Genomic DNA, 20,795 nt, shown 5'->3' on the forward strand with positions numbered 1-20,795 from the left:
GGAGACAGAAGTGCCACATGGCCCAATATTGTTTGGTCCAAAAATGAATGATATGTATGTAAGGAGTAAACTCACATTTGTAAAAGCACCTCAATTAGTGCTAAAACGGCAGTCTCGGATCTATAACAGTCACCCAGAAGACCAACATCCCGTAATGCTGTGGTATCTGTATCAAGGCGACAAGAGAAGACACAGGTGCCTATATGGCCTAGTATAGCCGGGACAATGGTGAATCAATATGATAGAAAGGAATGGTACTCACAATAGTTGTAGCATCTCCTTTGATGCTATAGGAGCAGGATGGGATCAATGTAGTCACCCACCAGACTTAATCAGAGGCTTACAGGACACAGATGGAGTTCCAGAAGACAGCAATGATCAGGGGAGACCCAGAAAAATTCTCTCTCAGCCAGAGGGAAAAGTAACCAGAAGATGGTAGCAAGTATTCAAAATATAAATTTCTTTATTAAAATACTAAAACAAGGCGACGCGTTTCTCAGCACTAAGCTGTTTCATCAGGCTTCATCCGTTCAGTGCCATTTTAGCACTAATTGAGGTGCTTTTACAAATGTGAGTTTACTCCTTACATACATATCATTCATTTTTGGACCAAACAATATTGGGCCATGTGGCGCTTCTGTCTCCTTATGTTTGCTGTTTAACTTTGCCATCCATTTTCATTTAAAGGAAAAAAAGCCTCTCTGAATATTATTGAGAGATCTGCAACTTCTGTGCAGAAGTGCAGAGAAGATGACTGGTGTATACGTACTGTAATCTTCTTGTCAGTCAAACACATGCACCTTGCATATTTGTCATTCAACTTCTATGTGTCCCACATAACCAGCACAGATAGTGTGCTCAATGAGTAAAAATAAAATGAGGATTTTTAATAAATATATGTAGCCCCATTTTTATTTTGAGTTTTATGTCATTTTAATTTTATCTTTTGGGGGCGTACTGATGTGACCAGGCCTCACAGACCTGGAAGTGCAGGTTGCAGTAAGGAGCTTAAAGGGACAGTATACACTCATTTTCATATAACTGCATGTAATAGACACTACTATAAAGAATAAGATGCACAGATACTGATATAAAAATCCAGTATAAAATGGTTTAAAAACGAACTTAGAAGCTTTCAGTTTGGCTCTGTTGAAAAGGCAGCTGGAAAGCCCACTGCAAGTGGGGAATAAGACACTTCCCCCCTCCCCCTTCTTTTGCATATGAAAAGACCCTTTACACAAACAGGAGCAAGCTAGAGAAGGTAGCTGACGGTATTCAAATAAAACTTTGGGGCTTGGTTAGGAGTCTGAAAATCAGAACAATGTTATTTAAAAATAAGCAAAATTATACATTTTTAAAAAAAACAAACTTTATGGGCTTTATAAATAGATCATCTACAAAACATTTATGCAAAGAAAAAATGAGTGTATAATGGCCCTTTAAGGGAACTCTATAGAGGGTTAAGTATTCAAACTTCTTCAATCTCAGCTCCCTTAAGCCCTAGAAACACCCAAAACCCACTGTTTGAAATGGCATTGTCCTACTTTTTCAAAAGTTGTGTGTCTTGGGCATGTAATGTTGGCACCCAATTTAAAACAAAATAAATAAAAAATACACATTTAAATACATTTACATTTATAATCAGCCACTGAAAATTGGCCTACAGTGGGGCTTAAAAACATTTTAGAACAGGGGGTGGAAATGGCTCATCAGTAAAGTGGTTAAAATCTGCCATGGTTTCTAGTAGGTAATTGCTGTGTATTAGGGGAGCTGTGTTGTTTGATTAGTTAAGATGTATATTTTAGTTTTTTTATATTTGACTTGAGTTTTTGAAACTATACAGGTGGTTACAAAAATAATCTGTGACACTCAAGGAGTTAATCTAATTATAACTTTTCGTTTCCAGGACGATTTCCTCATCTTCCAGTGATTATGACGCACAAAAGAACAGCAAGTGCTGACACTAAGCAGCTAAATCAAGTTGTTTCTGGGAACAAGAAAGAAGGGTTGTCCTTCTTCAGTGGAATGAAGTCCAAGAATGATCCAATCACACGATCCAATTTGTGCATCAATGGAAATCATGTGTACATGGAAGAATCTGAAAATAAGACTGAGAGTTCCAAAGACAACTCTCTAACCAACTCGCCACAAATCGTTCGAAAAACTCCACTTTACGCTTCTGCTGAAAACTTGTCTTCCAAACCTGTTAAAGACACCCTCAATATATCAAATCCTCCTCCAGAAAAAAAACTCCCCACTTCTGGCTCTAAAGAATCTCTCAAATCTATGACTTTACCTGCTTCCCAGAAAACCAAAGTAGAAGAGCCGAGGTCCAGAAGTCCTCCTCCAACTTCAGATGCTCAGAAAGATTTAACAGAACCCAAAAAGCAAGAGAACAAAAAGTCATCATTGCTCTCCCTGGTGACCGGAAGGAAGGACTCTCCTAAACAAACAGAATCCGAAAATTCTACCCAGATATCAATGGAGGAATCCAAAACAGTTGGTGGTTCCATGGCATCGGAGCAAACAGATATTCGCAGCAAGATGACCTCAATTAATCCATTTGAGAATGAGGGAGAAGAGAAAAAGCCTGAACCTCTTCCAACTTCTGAAAGGAGTACAAAAACATATGCTGTAAAACCAAGGTCAGTGAAATTCCTGTTTTGTCATGCACTAGTGATTATTTTAATTTTAAATGCTTAATTGCACCACTAAAGTAATTCCAGAACTTTCTTTTCTGTATTCTTTTGAGTGGGAAGGGATTACATTATTGGATACATATTGAACACAGATTTAGTAACACCAACATATTATTTTTCGTAACCTTTTTTCCTTAGTGTATCTTGTGTGTGGGTGTTTAAGCTTAATCTTTTTTTTTTAACCCAGTTTATCAAGAAAACTTCACTGCTGTTTATGTAGTGTAGTAGGAATTTCTAACTTTCTTATACTAAGACCCTCAGAAGCGTTTTTGCTTTTCTCGAACTGATAAATAGATTTAGTGATTGTTGTTTGTATGTACATCTATATCAAATTTTTAGCATGTTAAGGAGCGAAACATAACTAAAAACACAAGTGAGTTGCCTGAGGAGAGGAACACTATGCTTTTGCATCATGAGAGGTGAAGTTATATGGTATTAGGGATCTGGGGGGCAGATTTAAATAAAAGGGGGGGGGAAGCAGCATAACAGGGCTGCATTATAGTCCCATATTTAGATTGGTTATCTCTGCTAGGTTTACCTACACTTCTGCATAACGGCAATGGCCTTGTACTGTTGGCTCATGTACTATACCACTGATTAGCTGCCAATGCTGCTGTTCAGGCAGCATTGGGTATCAGCGGAAACATTAAATTTTGATAGCATTTTGGCTAATCATTAGCTGCTTTGCTTCATTAAACTTCCTTAATTCATAGAGCGAGTTTTGAAAATTACTCTTGCGCTAAGCAAATTGAAACCATTTTCCTTAAATGATTGCATATGAACTTTGGTCACTCCCGCTGAAGCCTTTCTCTGAAGTCCATTATAGATGCCAAATTATTCCCAGTCAAAAGCCAAGGTTTCCCTTTTAGAACTGTTCTATAGCTTTACAATGCAAATGTCAGTGCAATAAACATTGAAATACAGTTGTAGATACTTCATATTGTGCTGCTTTTATTCTTTCCCACTCTCTAGATATTTACTTACAATTGAGTATCATTAACTTATAATAAATACACAGAATTCTGTATTTCACTTTCTTCTGTATTTTTCCTGATTTTAAAGTAATTTAGATTTCTTTAATCTGAATACAGGATGGTTGGGGAGTAATTTCAAAAAGTAAAATTGTTGATTGACCAAGGTAAAGGACCACTAAACACAGTAAAATAGTATAGTCAATATATGCATAATAAACAGAAAATGCAAAAGCACTTAGAGTTTCACATGAGTAGTAGATTTTATTGTGATGAATTTCAAAGTTTTTTATTTTCCTACCACTGCATTATGTGGCAGCCATTATCCAATAACAAAAAGCATATATGCTTTTTCTCTGAATCTTGCACATGCTCAGTAGGAGCTGGTGTCTCAGAAAGTGTGCATATGCAAATATTGTGTATACTCAGATAATGGATGTGAATTGGAAAGCTGTTTAAAATTGTGTGCTCTATCTGAATCATGAGTTTAATTCTGACTTTAGTGGTCCTTTAAGGAAAACTTGATCTTGTACTTCAGTGTTTATTTTTTGTGTGTTATATAGGATTTGGTGTCTTTAAAACAATGTTTGATATGCATCCTTTATATTGTTGCAATTAAACCTAAAGGTAACTCCCTTGCATTGCATCAATGTGTTTTGCAGTTATCTGTTTTAGCTACCCCAAATTGACCATAATCAGACATAAAATAGTGAGATATATGTAGCAATACTCGCATAATATGCAGTATAATCATTTTACAAAGAATCCTTTACCAAATCTTTATATAGGAGGCTTCAGAATTGGCTCTGCTATGGTAAGTAGACATTGGTTCTGAATGCCTCATTAGCCATTACTGCTGTTCTAGAGAATCATTTATGTAGGAATGAAGTCATCTTTGGCTGCATGCCGACTAGCATGTATTACTAGTGGTTCAGCTTCCTTGTTGGATGAAAAAGCTCATTTTTTTTTCAGCTCAATATTTATCCATATTTCCTTTGTTTCAATGAGGTACAAAACAAGTTGCTTTTGTTTGTAGTATGCACACTCAAAATATGATAAATCAGGATTTTTATTTACTTACTGTTAAATGTTTCTATGTCGTCTTGGTGACAGCCCATGAAGCAGGATATGATTTGAAACGTCTCTGTATATAGTAAGCCATCCACTTTACAGTAAGTCAGAAATGTCAAACTTGTTAGCTATAATCCCCTAGTTCTCCCACATACTTCCCTCTCCCTTCATTTTCACTATTTAGCCAAGTGAAGGGAGAAGGTGGGTTGGAGACAGTCTGATTCATGAGACCATGAATCCTGAACGGTTCCTGAAAAGGTAATCCTGACTGAGGGAACCAAATGACTCCTTTGGGACATTTATCATCCATCTGTAATGTTGCAGACCTGTAGAACAGCAATTGTATGAATTAACACCAGTCTGTACGGCAAAGCCATTAAGGGCAAGATCTATCATTGGTATTCTCCTATATTTGTGCCTAAAAATGCACACATGAATAAATCCCCCTATTTAAAATTCAAAAATGCGCCTAAAATTGGGCAAGTTCGACTGTAAAATTCTCCTACTCTGTTCCCGTTCTCCTTGTTGCACAGGTGCACCAAAAAAAAGGTTAAAATAGGTTGTTTGTCGTATTTCCTATAGTACTCCTCATTAATTCGGCTTGTTACAAATTTATCATTTCTTTTCTCCTATAACGGACTGACAGTTCTCCTGCAAATGCGTGCACTATTGTGAAGAGTGACTTTGAGAAATCTATTCTATACCATTTGTAGAAGCAATGTTAGAAGGGGAAAAAAGGGCTCAACAAGGCGTAAAAATAATATATAACAAAGCGCAATAATAATGTATATTGGAAAGCAAAAATATATATATTCTGGAGTACAAAATAATATATACAAATATAACGATAACAGATCTATTTTCTTCCATGACTGTTTAATGATGAGGAGTGTTAAATCTACTCGTGGGGTTGTATAAATATTGCTAATGGTTCATTTACGACTTGCATGAAGAATAGGTGCTTATTTTCATTGATAAATGTCCCCAGTCATATCAGTATCTGCACCTTATTTATTTATCTTTACATCTTTTCTGTCCGCCCATGAAGAAGCGCAACCCCCCCTCCCCCCCACACCAATTTTTTTATATATATTTGAGCGCACAGATGTGCTTCTCTAAAGGCGAGCTGAAGAGAAACCATCAGAGAATTACCCTGAGAATGTGCTTGATAAATCTTGCTTTAAAATGATAGGATCCAAATCAGGAAGACTGAGGTTCCCTTCCGCCGAAACATAGAGAAAAGGGCAGCAAGATTAGTGTATGTGGGAGTACTCTATACTGTTACAGGAGTGAGGTATACCTTGTAGTAAAGGAGAGAGCTCATGGACAGAATGGAAAGAAAAAACGGATCAGAGATACCAAAGAGCTATAAGGTGCCCATCTACTAGTAAGACAAACCGAAAAGCAGCAGAGGTCCAAGGAATATACTGCCTTCTGCAAGAGAAAACTGATAAATAAATCAATGTAGAAAGTATGTGCTGGAGGAGGAGAAGGGCTTTCTAGTTTAACCGTTTTGATGTTTCCGCTGTCTCCAGGTAGATTGGTTACTATTAAATTCAGTTGTGTAGAATCATCTCCAGCTTCATGTGCTGTCACAAAAAGTGATATATTAAAAACTTTCACGATTATTGAGGAGTTGGTTATTAAATTAGTTTGGTGCCACAGCTTTCTGAATACCGATCAACAGTCTTGGATAACATCTTAAACAATCAACCATCCTGGGTTCAAATTTAATTATGGCATTTAAAATACTTCAATCAGACTATTCAAATAATCAAATCTTAAAAAAAAATGATTGAATTGAGGAAAATGCACATTTTATAAACAAAAAGATCCTTAAATGAAGATGCTGAAGCTTCTTCTGGCAACCAAGGGGTTAACATGGCATGGTAAAGCCTTTTTAGAAGTAATCTGTGATGAACATAATTTGTTTCAATTAAATTACCTGCATTACTCGCTGTTTCATAATTTAATCTTTTTCTGCCAGAGCTTTATTTATACTTCTATTAAAATAGCTTATTAAAATAATTTGTTACCAATAAACATTGTTCACATCCTTTTCACATAAATGTGAACAGAGAGCTGTTAGTGGAGAAAACTGCTTTTCAAAAATGTTTATTTTTATTTTCTTAATATGCTATAGTTTGGCACTTTAGCCCAATGAATGCCTTTTTAAAATATTGTTAAACAGTACTCCACAGTCATTTTCCAGCCAAGGGTATTGACAAAAATGGCTGGTGCAAGGGAAGTTTACAAACAAATTCTTAATGTTGTTGCATTCGCTCAGCTTTTATAAAACATTTGTAGGAGCAAATCTAATAAATGAGCTCCAAAATGATGTGATAATGATCCAATCGTTGTTGGTTCTAGTCACAAACTGCTCTTCATGAAAGTAACATTTATTTGAAGCTGAAAACTATAGCTTTTTATATTTGTATAAAGACTCATCCTGTTTGTCATGCCCTCATTTTAATAAGACCCTACTAAAATGTATACATGTGATTTGGAGAAAGATGACTTTCAGTGCACTTGGGGGGGGGGGGGATGTTATAGAAGGGGTATACACCTCCTATGTGTTTACTGTATACCTGATATTATGACCTGCAAAGTGCTCATCTTTTTGGAGTAGAATGGTGACTTGTACATACCTCAGAACTCCACTACACTCATAAATTTCTAGCTAAGTGACCCACACTTACTAGGGGAAGGCTGTTTTTATGTAAATCTTAAAATCAATATTTTTGCTCAAATAGCGCGAATAGCAAAATGTAAACAGTCATTTTAATGTAACTTTAAAGTTTACCCTAGTTAGGCACTAGTTTCAAGTTGTTTTTTTCAATCTCTCATGTCTGACTTCTAATATAAATATATATTTGTATGCACCATTACATTGGCTGTGTATTAACCCCATGGCTGCCAGGGATAACCAATTCATTTCTATGCAGTGCAGTTTCCTCAAAAGTGCTTTGATTGCTAAGGTTTGATATATATATATATATATATATATATATATTATTATTTTTTTTTTCTGTCAAATATTAAACTTCAATGTTATTTTTAGATATACCATTTCGATTGCAGAGTATATGATTGTTAAATCATTATGGTCATATCTGCAAGGTAACTGACCTGCAGATTTTTATTCTGTCCTTTTTTACAGACTGGACGTGTCTTCAGAGGCTGAAACCAAAGCCAGGCTTTCTTCTTCATCTCTTGCTGACTCTCTTGTTTCTCCATCTCTTTCTAGTGGTGAGGATGATGCTTATGCCACTTCTAAGTTAGGGAAGGACAACAGAACCTCAAACACAACTACTTTTACCACATCTGACACACCTGTTACTTCTAATAGCCAAATAAATTTAGATATTGAAGGCAAAAATGATGGCTCCTCTGAATCATCTAGTGATTATGAAAAACCCTCTGTGCCTGTGTTTTGGAGATCAGTTTCATCACAAAATAAGGCAGAATCTAAAGAAGTTCAGGTTGTTGCCCCATTTGCTGAAAAAAATAAAGGTAAAAAGACCTATGTAAAATCTCTTCTAGATCAGATCAAAGGCAAGCCGACAAGTACAAATCTGGATAATGTAGTTGACGAAGGTTTGGTTAGAGGGGTCTTACCTATACTTCAAGAAACTTCCTCAGTCTATAACGAACCTGAGAGTTTTCTGGATGATAAGCCAGAGTCTGCTATCGATCGATTTGTAGAGAGCCAAAAAAGTGGGATTTTTGCACCACACATAAACACAAATGCGAATCCAAGAACTACAAGTTCATCCACTGACAATGAAGTAAAAACAGATGTTTCTGTGTCACAAACTATGAAAGAACCACCAAAGCCAGCACCAAGAGCACAGCCGTTCCCCAAAAAAGAGGAACCTGTAAGTGAACTGAAACCAGTTGCCCCAAAGCCAGCACCTAGGAGTGCTGCAAAGATAAATAAAGATACTTCAGATCCTCCGTCATTTTCATTAGTGGCTGATGTAACACCCAAAACAAATGGTAACGTGGAGCAATCATCTCGTATTGGCACATCACCTATAGATAACAATATTCAGCTTGGCCCAACAACATCCAAGATGAAGATGGCAGCCCCAGTGGTAGAAGACATAACCTACAAATTAGATGAGCTTCCTGTTATACCAGAGAATCCAGAAGGGACTTCAGATGATGAGCAGCTTGAAATGAAGAACAAATTTACAGATGATAAAAAATCGACAATCATACAACCTAATCTGGAAATGAGTCCTTATTTTACTGAGAAGAGTAATGGAGTGAAGAATTATGAGACTGCCTTTGCCTTAGATCAAAGTCATGAAAAAGAGGTAACTTCAGATAGCAAGTCTAAGGGAGCTTCTGATAACCATCCTTATTGGGATAATTCTGATAGTCTTAAGAAAACAACATCTAGCAAGAATAAAGTTAAAGAAAACCAAGTCAACAACATAAGTTCTAATAACCAACACATGCCTGAAGAGTTTTCTTCTACCTCTAGTATTGTTTCTAGCTCCTCCCTTCCCGTCTCTGTTTCACTTTCAACTGATGAATCTAACACTCAAAGTGCAAAGCACCTGACCAACCCCACCAATGATGGTTCTGATAAGGAGGAGAACTCTGGCAAGAAGAAGCTGCTCCGGGCATGGGTTTCACCCTCTGAGACACATCCAATCGCTACAGTGCAGAGTGGTGGAACACCGTCTTCCAAGCCAAGGTGAGAGAAATGGTGATAAACATGTATTTTTGTTTACTATTTTGGCTGGTAATATTTTCAAAGCATAGACAGGGTTTTGTTGTTTGACATTTGTTTGGTAAATTAGCACAGGCAGCGTCATTCGGCTATTTTTGGAGCCTGATTTAGGGCAAGATTACAACTGGAGTGCAAAATATTGCTTTTGCGAAAGCAATATTTGTTCTCCACTAAGTAATACCAGCGCACACAAATGTGTACTGGTATTACACGTTCAGCGCAATGTGAATTCGACCTCACATTAGCATTGTTGGGAAGCTTTGTGCTCACAAGAGCGTGCTTCCATAAGCTCCAATGGGATCCTCGTTTTTATGCTGTCAGACACAGCATGAGAACTAGTGCAACAAAGGGGGCAAGTCGTGCAGTGATGGCAGCAAATTGTAAATAAATATGTATATTACTATATACATATATATTTCTGTTAATATGTGTACATACACATATTAACACACAAGTAATATAAGCATATACATATGTATTTTCTGGGAACAAACAATTCTCATAGACCGCTATGTAAAGGCACTTTTCAGTGCCGTTTTTCTAACACTCCACACCCGCCAATTTTAAACCCTCATTACTGCTTATTGCAGTTATTTTATTAAAAAATTAAAGATGCTACTGTCTTTATTTTTTTAATAAAGTATATTACACTTGATATTGGGGGCATTTGGTGGACAGTTATAAAATTAACCAGAGATCTGATCTCTGGTTAATTTTCTAAGTGCTAATTGCTACCGTGAGCTTGCAGTAGCAATACCAGCTTGTAATGGCTGGTTATTTTTAGTGCACCCACAAATGGTCTAATTTGCCCGTTTTGCGGGCATACAATAAATTAGCGCTACACTTGTAATGTAGCCCATATTCGGGTAATAGTGCAAACCATAAATATCTGGATTTGCACAGATATTTCTGTGTTGCGCTGTTATACAAATCTGGCGCTAAAAATAGCTGAATAACGCTGGTTGCAACCATATTTAGCATTTGTTTAGTAAATGAATAGCAAAATTCTGCCCTTGCCCTGTTTTCGAACATTTTGTGTTTTATAAAAAAAAAAGAATGTTCTTATCTCATCTATTATGCAAAATTAAATTTTTGCAATATTTAAAGGGAAATATAAGTGTAATAAATAATGCTTTCTTTGGTCAGAGTATTTAATTTGTAAAGGATATAAAATGCCTTGAGATTGTAATGTTGATTTTGTAAAGGATAATTAAACACAATAGAATTGAATAATTGGCAAAAAGTAGTCGATTTTTTTTTCCTGCCAATTTTAAAGTTAAAGGGATAGTAAAGTCCAAATTAAACTTTCATGATTCAGATAGGGCATGTTATTTGAAACAACTTTCCAATTTACTTTTATTAGCAACTTTGCTTTGTTCTCTTGGTATTTTTGGTTAAAAGCTAAACCGAGGTAGGCTCATATGCTAATTTCTAAGCCATTGAAGGCCGCCTCTTATCTGAATGCATATGACAGTTTTTCACAGCTAGAGGGCATTTAGTGTTTCATCATGTCATATAAATAACATTGTGCTAATGCACGTGGAGTTATTTAAGAGTCAGCACTAATTGCCTGAAATGCCAGTCTGTCAAAATATATGAGATAAGGGGGCAGTCTGCAGAAGCTTAGATACAAGGTAATTACAGAGGCAAAAAGCTTTTTAAACAATAACATTTTTGTCGCTTTACTATCCCTTTAATTCCCTTTCCTTCCACCTGTTTATAGCAATCAGCCAATCACAAAACGCCTATACATTTATATACTGTGCACTCTTGCACATTCTCAGTGGGAGCTGGTGCCTCAAACACTGTGAATATTAAAACTGTGCACAATTTAGCAAGGGAAGTAAATTGGAAAGGTTTTTTTTAATTGTATGCTTTGAATCATGAAAGTTTTTAATCTTGACTTAAGTATCCCTTTAATTATGTGTCTATGCCCCTTTTCATGCAATTTTACTCTGAAAATTGTGGGTTTTCTAATTCTGAGCTTGCCATAATTGGCCTCAGCAGACATGAACTGATAAGGACTTGAAAACCAGTAAAGCCTTAACAAAATGGCAGTATCTAGCCTTCTCTATTCGGGAACAAGTCTGGAATGGCAAGTGGAGAGTGTTAATCTATTTTGAAAATGTTTACACACTGTTGATATGTTTATTGCAAGGCAATAGGTAAGTTTTGTCATTACAAAGTTTTTTTACGTCCCTTTTTTTAAACAAAGTTGTGTTCCCAAAATACTCCAGTGTGACCCTAAAGAATAAGGCTGGATATTAGATCATACATACGTATGCCTGATTGGTTCACCATATGTATTCTTGTAATTGTGTAATGTTTTACTGTTTAACCTCTTTTGCAAAGATTAAAAAACATGGTAAAACAAGGTATTTTGTTTAATTAAAAAATGCTCTAATGAAAGAATTTTATTATTAAAACTAGAATGTCTCTTTAATTATATGTCCCTTCAGTATTTAAAGGGCTGTTAAAGTGCAAGATTTTCAAGCTCTAACTCATTAGAGTGTCACTTTAGCTCTACTGACCCTGCAAGTCACCCTGCTGGTGAGCCAATCGGGAGTGGCAGTTGCATGACCCAGCTGCATAATTGCTGGTGTTGATTGGCCTAGCGGTTGTGCCAGGTTGGAAGAATTTTTCTCTTATTACAGGGGTTAAACATTAAGGGCCTCTGACCAGCATGGAGAGAAATCACCCAAGATCTGGGCCTTTTAAGCATTATATTGCAATGTATGTGCCTCTCCTTTACATCCAGAACCCTGCAAAGCACGATAAACCGCGTGCAAGCTAAAATTTACCTTTTTTAAAAATTCTTTAGTGGTCCTCAAAGTACTCAGGAGAAATCTTAGATAATCTGGCCAGAGTGGAGAGGTTTAGATCAGGCCCATAAGCGTCAGCAGTGTTAAAATGATAGGCTCTTAACAAATTCGTGCATTTCATTTTTGCACTATAACGGCCCTTAAGAAAACATCAACTCTGTATTACGTCAGTCCTGTACTGGAAAATGTACTGGCTTGTTACAAATCCGGAAAACTTTCTTGGCTTTTAAGTGCAAAATCATGCATGATGATCAGATGTACCCATTCCTTTCTTTAATAGGAAATGCATGTTAAAGCCTCCAAAGCAAAGCCCAGGTTACAGGTCATAGAGGTGTATTTTAGTAGCTTTTTTTTTAATCAAATGTTTTTATTTCTGTGGTGAATTCTCTCTTCTTTAAACTGAAAGGGTAAACGTTAAACAATAATTAGCTGACTGATTTTGAGATTATTTAGAAAATTCTAATACAAAGATTGCGATCAGGATACTGCTTTCACATTAACCATTTGCAGTACGGTATAAAAAGGTATTTAGAACAGTGTTATTGGATTCAGATTTATGTGCTTACCCATTGAAAGAAAAAAAAAATGCCCAGCTATATGTAATGTTGCATTAGGTAGCTTACTACCTATGAATTAGATGTTTACATTGTGTGTGGTTTCTAAATAGTTGTTGTACTATTAACCCCTTCATGCCCAGTGCAAGCGTTTAACTTTGGAATGAGATTGTAATGCTGGGATTTGATCATGGGGGACAGCCTACAATGCTAGGCATGCCCCCTCCCAGTCCGATTTTTGAAAGGAGGAGGCTACAGGAAGCCAACAAATTTAGGACGTTCCATGCCTAACGGCGTTAAAGCTCAGCACTGTTAGGAGGTCATGGAATGTCCAAACAGCGTTAAATGGTTAAATACCGGACTCCTTTTTACTGTGCATGGTTGTTCTCTCTCTGTGTATTTTCTTTCTATTAATATGGTTAACTGCTGTACAGACATGAAAGAGACATAAGTGTCAGCATTAAACAGTCATGATTTAGATACAGCGTGCAATTTTAAAGGGACATGGAACCCAATTTTTTTCTTTTGGGATTCAGATAGAGGGTGTCATTTTAATCAACTTTACAATTAACTTTTATTATCTAATTTGCGTTGTGTTCTTTGTATCCTTTGTTGAAAAACATACACAGGTAGGCTCAGGAGGAGCATTGTACTAATGAGATCTAACTGCCAGTTGGTGGCTGCACATACACGTCTCCTTGTTTTTGGATTACCTAAAGTGTTCAGCTAGCTCCCAGCAGTGCAATGCTGCACTTTCAACAGAGGATACCAATAGAATGAAGCAAATTTAATAATTAGAAGTTGAAAAGTTGTTTAAAATTGTATTCTCTATCTGAATCATGAAAGAAAAAATGTGGTTTTGATGAAATTAGGTTTTTAAATTAACTTCTGTTGTCAAATTTAGTGTGCTTGGTATCGTGCTGAAGAGTATATCTAGGTAGGCTCAAGAGTAGCAGAGCATTGGTTTGTGATTGATGGCTACACACACGTTCCTTTTGTCATTGGCTCATCAGATGTGTTCATCTAGCTTACAGTAGTGCATTGCTGCTCTGGAGCTGACTTTAACTATGCATTTAACCACTTTGTAGGACTTATATCCTGAAAGTGTAAGCTTATTTAGTTTGCAGGCTATCCTTATGCTTATCCAAGGCATTCTTGATGTCTCCCACAGTCTGTGTAATACCCATCTAATGGATGTTTATTCCATGTATAAACCACTCATTTTGTGAAAAATTGCTTACACAAATTTACTCCTGAATCAATTACCTTCACAACCCCTTGTTCTGATATTATTCTTTTTGTGAGAACAAACAAACTTAGTCTCAGCTTTGTTAAGCCCTTTAAAGGGATACTGAACCCCATTTTTTTTTCTTTTATGATTCAGACAGAGCTTGCAATTTTAAGCAACTTTCATCCTTTTCCTCTGCAAAGTTTCCTCGTTCTCTTGGTGTCTTTATTTGAAAATGCAGGAATATAAGCTTAGGTGCCAGCCCATCTTTAGTTCAGCACCTGGGTAGCTTGCTGGTGGCTAAATGTATTTCACAAATGTGGGCCCTGATTATAAGTGGAGAACAACTGAAAACGAGTGGTATGTTGTTTTGTGCTTTCTAACAAGAACACAATCCGGTATTAACAGTAACTGTTGGTTGAAGGGACAGTCGAGTCACAATTACACTTTCATGACTTAGATAGGGCATGCCAGTTTAAACAACAATTTTTCTTTTTTCATCAAATTTGCTTTGGTCTCTTGTTATTCTTTTGTTGAAAGCTAAACCTAGGTAGGCTCAAACTGATTTCTAAACCATTGAAAAAATGTCTCTTATCTCAGTGCTTTTTGACAGTTTCTCACAAGTAGATAGTGATAGTTCATTTGTGCCATAGTGTTAACATTGTGCTCACTCCTGTGGAGTTATTTATGGATCCAAGCTGTTTGGCTACTTTGCAAGTCTGTCAAAAGAACTGAGATAAGTGGGTTAGATACAAGGCCATCACAGGGGTAAACGTCCATTAATAGAGCAGTGTGGTTATGCAAAACTGGGGAACTGTTAAAAAAAAAAAAAAAAAAAATTGGCTTTTGTTTTAAACAATAAAAATGTTCGAGTAGACTGTCCCTTTAACATGCATTTTAACCAAAAGTGAAATGCTTAATTAAAGCATCTTTTCCTTGCCCTATACTTGTTTGGTTCATACGCAATCAGAAATACTGCTTTTTGGTATTAAGTATTATCAATTGCTATTGAACATGCTAATACATATTAAAATGTTATACATAAGAACTACTTCTATTCATTTATTTCTATGAGACAAATGGTTCATACAGTTTGGTATGTAGTAGAATTCACTTAATTTTGCCCCTGGGAAGTCTGCACAAGCTGGGTAGTTTTTGAGAGTCTGGCCCATAGTTTAAGAGCATAATAATAATAATAATAATGGCAACTTCTATAGGGCTTTTCTCTGTGTTGGACTCAAAGCGCTTTACCCATGGGATATTTACATAAGAGGGTTAGAAGCTACAGATTTGATTCCTGAAAGGCTTGTGTAAACAGGTAGGTCTTGAGTCTTTGTTTGAAAATGTCCAGAGAAGTAGCTGCTTTCACCGTGCTTGGGAGAGTCGAGTGTGTTCCATAGAGATGGGGCGGCAATCTACATTTTGTCCTTCATAACGAGCCATTGATGGTTTAAATTCTTCATTTTATGTACTGTATTTCAGGGAATGATATAAGCATAAATTCTATTGTTAAAAAGACAAAAGTGATGTACAGGTGATACCTTTATGAGTAACTAATAGGAAATACAGTTGCAAGCTTTCAGGTTCCTTCACTGATTTATATCCCTCTTTTCTGTATTTGTTTTCATGCAATCTCCCTATAGAGTAACTTATGTTGTTTCTAACTCTTTCATGCCTGCTGAATACCTACACATTAGACTTCAGACAAAGTGCATGATCCTAGCTATAAGTTTCAGACACAAGCTAGCCCTAATACCTCATATCAGACATTTTGTCTCCAGCATTCCTCTGTGCCAGTTACAAGCACACGCATGAGACCAGGTTAGGTTGTGTCAACTCCAGTTATGTCCAAACATTAACCCTCAGATACCAGAAATGTCTTTATGCCCAGGCATTAGCTTTGAGACCTGGGACATTCGCTCTGCATGCCCCTTAGCTTCTGGCAACTAGAAAGTTACATTTAAAAATATGATAATGCATTTGTACACCCCAGAGAAGAAATGGACAGACCTAATCCATGGGAGCCACAGTTTAATTTTACAGTACACTGTCCCTTCCCTTTAATCAGTTGTAATGAATATGTGCTATAACTTTTTAATATAGATATCAAATTCAAATTCCGGCACTCTGCCGCCTGCTTCAAAAGTCAATTATTCTGTGAGCTAACGGTTTGAATTGTTGTCCAATCAGCGCTCTCCCCATATGGCACTTTTTGTTGTAGCTAGAGCGCTAATTAGAGAACAATTCAAACCGTTAGCTCATTGAAAAATTGACTTTTGAAGTGGCCTGTGGAGCGAGGGGTATTTGAATTTCTTATATATATTAAAAAGTAAGTTATTACAACTGATGAATAAAACACCATCTAAAATATCGCTAACATTCCGGATCCGGTTTTATAAAGGGGAGTTTACCATCACTTTAATGTGTATCTAATGAGTTATTATACCAGCTGCAGATTATAAAATTTAGGTTTATTTGTATATATGAAATAACACGCCACCCATTAAAATGACTTGAGCTTGAAGGTACTAATCACACATGCTTCTTCATATTATCTCTGTCTATATTCAAAAGCCCAGTACTTAGGACAATGGGAAATTAACATCTCCTACCTCCCACTGGAAGTTTAATTTATTTTGGTTATGTTTACACCAATTTTCTTTAGCCTATACTTAAATATAGAAACTTTCAGTATAGGTAGGGATACTACAGGCTAAATCCGCTATTTGTAAACAATTTAATACACCCAGTCAAGTAAAATGGATCATTGGGAACAAATTTAAAGGAGAACATTTTAGGGTAAACTGTCCCTTTTTATAATTTTAGTTTGTGCTACATTTGAGGGCTGTATATCATAGAGTAACCACTGTCTAAAATCTTATGCAAGTCAATAAAAAACATAATTTATGCTTACCTGATAAATGTATTTCTCTTGTGGTGTATCCAGTCCACGGATCATCCATTACTTGTGGGATATTCTCATTCCCAACAGGAAGTTGCAAGAGGACACCCACAGCAGAGCTGTCTATATAGCTCCTCCCCTAACTGCCATATCCAGTCATTCGACCGAAAACAAACAGAGAAAGGAGAAACCATAGGGTGCAGTGGTGACTGTAGTTTAAAATTAAAAAATACCTGCCTTAAAATGACAGGGCGGGCCGTGGACTGGATACACCACAAGAGAAATAAATTTATCAGGTAAGCATAAATTATGTTTTCTCTTGTAAGGTGTATCCAGTCCACGGAGCATCCATTACTTGTGGGATACCAATACCAAAGCTAAAGTACACGGATGAAGGGAGGGACAAGGCAGGAAGGTACCACTGCCTGTAAAACCTTTCTCTCAAAAATAGCCTCTGAAGAAGCAAAAGTATCAAATTTGTAGAATTTTGAAAAAGTATGAAGCGAAGACCAAGTCACCGCCTTGCAAATCTGTTCAACAGAAGCCTCCTTTTTAAAGGCCCATGTGGAAGCCACAGCTCTAGTAGAATGAGCTGTAATCCTTTCTGGAGGCTGCTGGTCAGCAGTCTCATAGGCTAAGCGGATTATGCTTTTTAGCCAAAAAGAAAGAGAGGTTGCCGAAGCCTTTTGACCTCTCCTCTGTCCAGTGTAGACAACAAACAAAGCAGATGTTTGACGAAAATCTTTAGTAGCTTGTAAGTAAAACTTTAAAGCACGAACCACGTCCAGATTGTGTAATAGACGTTCCTTCTTTGAAGAAGGATTAGGACACAAAGACGGAACAACAATCTCTTGATTGATATTCTTATTAGATACCACCTTAGGTAGAAACCCAGGTTTGGTATGCAGAACTACCTTATCTGCATGGAAGATCAGATAAGGAGAATCACATTGTAAGGCAGATAACTCGGAAACTCTACGAGCCGAGGAAATAGCTACCAAAAAAAGAACTTTCCAAGATAAAAGTTTGATATCTATGGAATGAAGAGGTTCAAACGGAACCCCCTGAAGAACCTTAAGAACCAAATTTAAACTCCATGGTGGAGCAACAGGTTTAAACACAGGCTTGATTCTAACTAAAGCCTGACAAAATGCCTGAACGTCTGGGACATCCGCCAGACGCTTGTGCAAAAGAATAGATAGCGCAGAAATCTATCCCTTTAAGGAACTAGCTGACAATACTTTCTCCAATCCTTCTTGGAGAAAAGATAATATCCTGGGAATCCTGACCTTACTCCATGAGTAGCCCTTGGATTCACACCAATAAAGATATTTACGCCATATCTTATGATAGATTTTCCTGGTGACAGGCTTTCGTGCCTGAATTAAGGTATCAATGACTGACTCAGAGAAACCACGCTTTGATAAAATCAAGCGTTCAATCTCCAGGCAGTCAGCCTCAGAGAAATTAGATTTGGATGGTTGAAAGGACCTTGAAGTAGAAGGTCCTGTATCAGCGGCAGAGTCCATGGTGGAAAGGATGACATGTCCACCGGATCTGCATACCAAGTCCTGCGTGGCCACACAGGCGCTATCAAGATCACCGATGCTCTCTCCTGCTTGATTTTGGCAATCAGACGAGGGAGCAGAGGAAACAGTGGAAACACATAAGCCATGTTGAAGGACCAAGGCGCTGCTAGAGCATCTATCAGCGTTGCCTTGGGGTCCCTGGACCTGGATCCGTAACAAGGAAGCTTGGCGTTCTGGCGAGACGCCATGAGATCCAGCTCTGGTTTGCCCCAATGATGAACCAATTGTGCAAACACCTCCGGATGGAGTTCCCACTCCCCCGGATGAAAAGTCTGTCGACTTAGAAAATCCGCCTCCCAGTTCTCTACACCTGGGATATGGATAGCTGATAGGTGGCAAGAGTGAATCTCTGCCCAGTGAATTATCTTTGAGACTTCTAACATCGCTAGGGAACTCCTTGTTCCCCCTTGATGGTTGATGTAAGCCACAGTCGTGATGTCCGACTGAAATCTGATGAACCTCATTGTCGCTAGATGAGGCCAAGCCTGAAGAGCATTGAATATCGCTCTTAGTTCCAGAATGTTTATTGGAAGGAGTGACTCCTCCTGAGTCCACGATCCCTGAGCCTTCAGGGAGTTCCAGACTGCACCCCAACCTAGAAGGCTGGCATCTGTCATTACAATTGTCCAATCTGGCCTGCGAAAGGTCATACCTTTGGACAGATGGACCCGAGATAGCCACCAGAGAAGAGAACCCCTGGTCTCTTGATCCAGATTTAGTAGAGGGGACAAATCTGTTTAATCCCCAATCCACTGACTGAGCATGCAGAGTTGCAGCAGTCTGAGATGTAGGCGTGCAAACGGCACTATGTCCATTGCTGCTACCATTAAGCCGATTACTTCCATGCACTGAGCCACCGAAGGGCGAGGAATGGAATACAGAACACCGCAGGAATTTAGAAGTTTGATAACCTGGACTCCGTCAGGTAAATTTTCATTTCTACAGAATCTATCAGAGTCCCTAGGAAGGAAACTCTTGTAAGGGGGGATAGAGAACTCTTTTCCTCGTTCACCTTCCACCCATGTGACCTCAGAAATGCCAACACTATGTCCGTATGAGACTTGGCAATTTGGAAGTTTGACGCCTGAATTAGGATGTTGTCTAAATAAGGGGCCACTGCTATGCCCCGCGGCCTTAGGACCGCCAGAAGCGAACCCAGAACCTTCATAAAAATTCTTGGGGCTGTAGCTAACCCAAAGGGAAGAGCTACAAACTGGTAATGCTTGTCTAGGAAGGCAAACCTGAGAAACCGATGATGATCTTTGTGTATCGGAATGTGAAGATAAGCATCCTTTAAATCCACTGTAGTCATGTATTGACCCTCCTGGATCATAGGTAGGATGGTACGAATAGTCTCCATCTTGAATGATGGAACTCTGAGGAATTTGTTTAAGATCTTTAGATCCAAAATTGGTCTGATGGTTCCCTCTTTTTTGGGAACTACAAACAGATTTGAGTAAAATCCCTGTCCCTGTTCCTCCTTTGGAACTGGATGGATCACTCCCATAAATAGGAGGTCTTGTACACAGTGTAAGAATGTCTCTCTCTTTATCTGGTTTGCAGATAATTGTGAAAGGTGAAATCTCCCTTTTGGGGGGGAAGCCTTGAAGTCCAGAAGATATCCCTGGGATATAATTTCCAACGCCCAGGGATCCTGGACATCTCTTGCCCACGCCTGGGCAAAGAGCGAAAGTCTGCCCCCTTCTAGATCCGTTATCGGATAGGGGGCCATTCCTTCATGCTGTCTTAGAGGCAGCAGCAGGCTTTTTGGCCTGCTTACCCTTGTTCCAGGTCTGGTTAGGTCTCCAGACCGTCTTGGACTGAGCAAAAGTTCCCTCTTGTTTTGCATTAGAGGAAGTTGATGCCGCACTTGCCTTAAAGTTTCGAAAGGCACGAAAATTAGACTGTTTGGCCCTTGATTTGGACCTATCCTGAGGAAGGGCATGACCTTTTCCTCCAGTGATATCAGCAATAATCTCCTTCAAACCAGGCCCGAATAGGGTCTGCCCCTTGAAGGGAATGTTAAGCAGCTTAGACTTTGAAGTAACGTCAGCTGACCATGATTTAAGCCATAGCGCTCTGCGCGCCTGGATAGCAAAGCCAGAATTCTTAGCCGTTAGTTTAGTCAAATGAACAATGGCATCAGAAACAAAAGAATTGGCTAGCTTAAGTGCTCTAAGCTTGTCAAGTATGTCATCCAATGGAGTCGCTACCT

The 20,795-nt window shown here is 38.0% G+C and overlaps 1 protein-coding gene across 2 annotated transcripts in view; it reads left to right on the forward strand.

Moving 5' to 3' along the window:
* RAB11FIP1 (RAB11 family interacting protein 1) overlaps positions 1-20,795 on the forward strand; it is a 92,269-nt gene that overhangs the window by 61,346 nt on the left and 10,128 nt on the right. The window contains exons 3-4 of one of the 2 annotated variants that reach the window (XM_053717745.1): positions 1,907-2,645; positions 7,902-9,449. In XM_053717745.1, the coding sequence (XP_053573720.1) occupies positions 1,907-2,645; positions 7,902-9,449 (2,287 nt within the window). The remainder of the gene's footprint in view (positions 1-1,906; positions 2,646-7,901; positions 9,450-20,795) is intronic. The other variant, XM_053717746.1, reaches the window with a different exon arrangement.

Source organism: Bombina bombina, chromosome 6 (genome assembly GCF_027579735.1).
Source record: "Bombina bombina isolate aBomBom1 chromosome 6, aBomBom1.pri, whole genome shotgun sequence".
Classification (NCBI taxonomy): domain Eukaryota; kingdom Metazoa; phylum Chordata; class Amphibia; order Anura; family Bombinatoridae; genus Bombina; species Bombina bombina.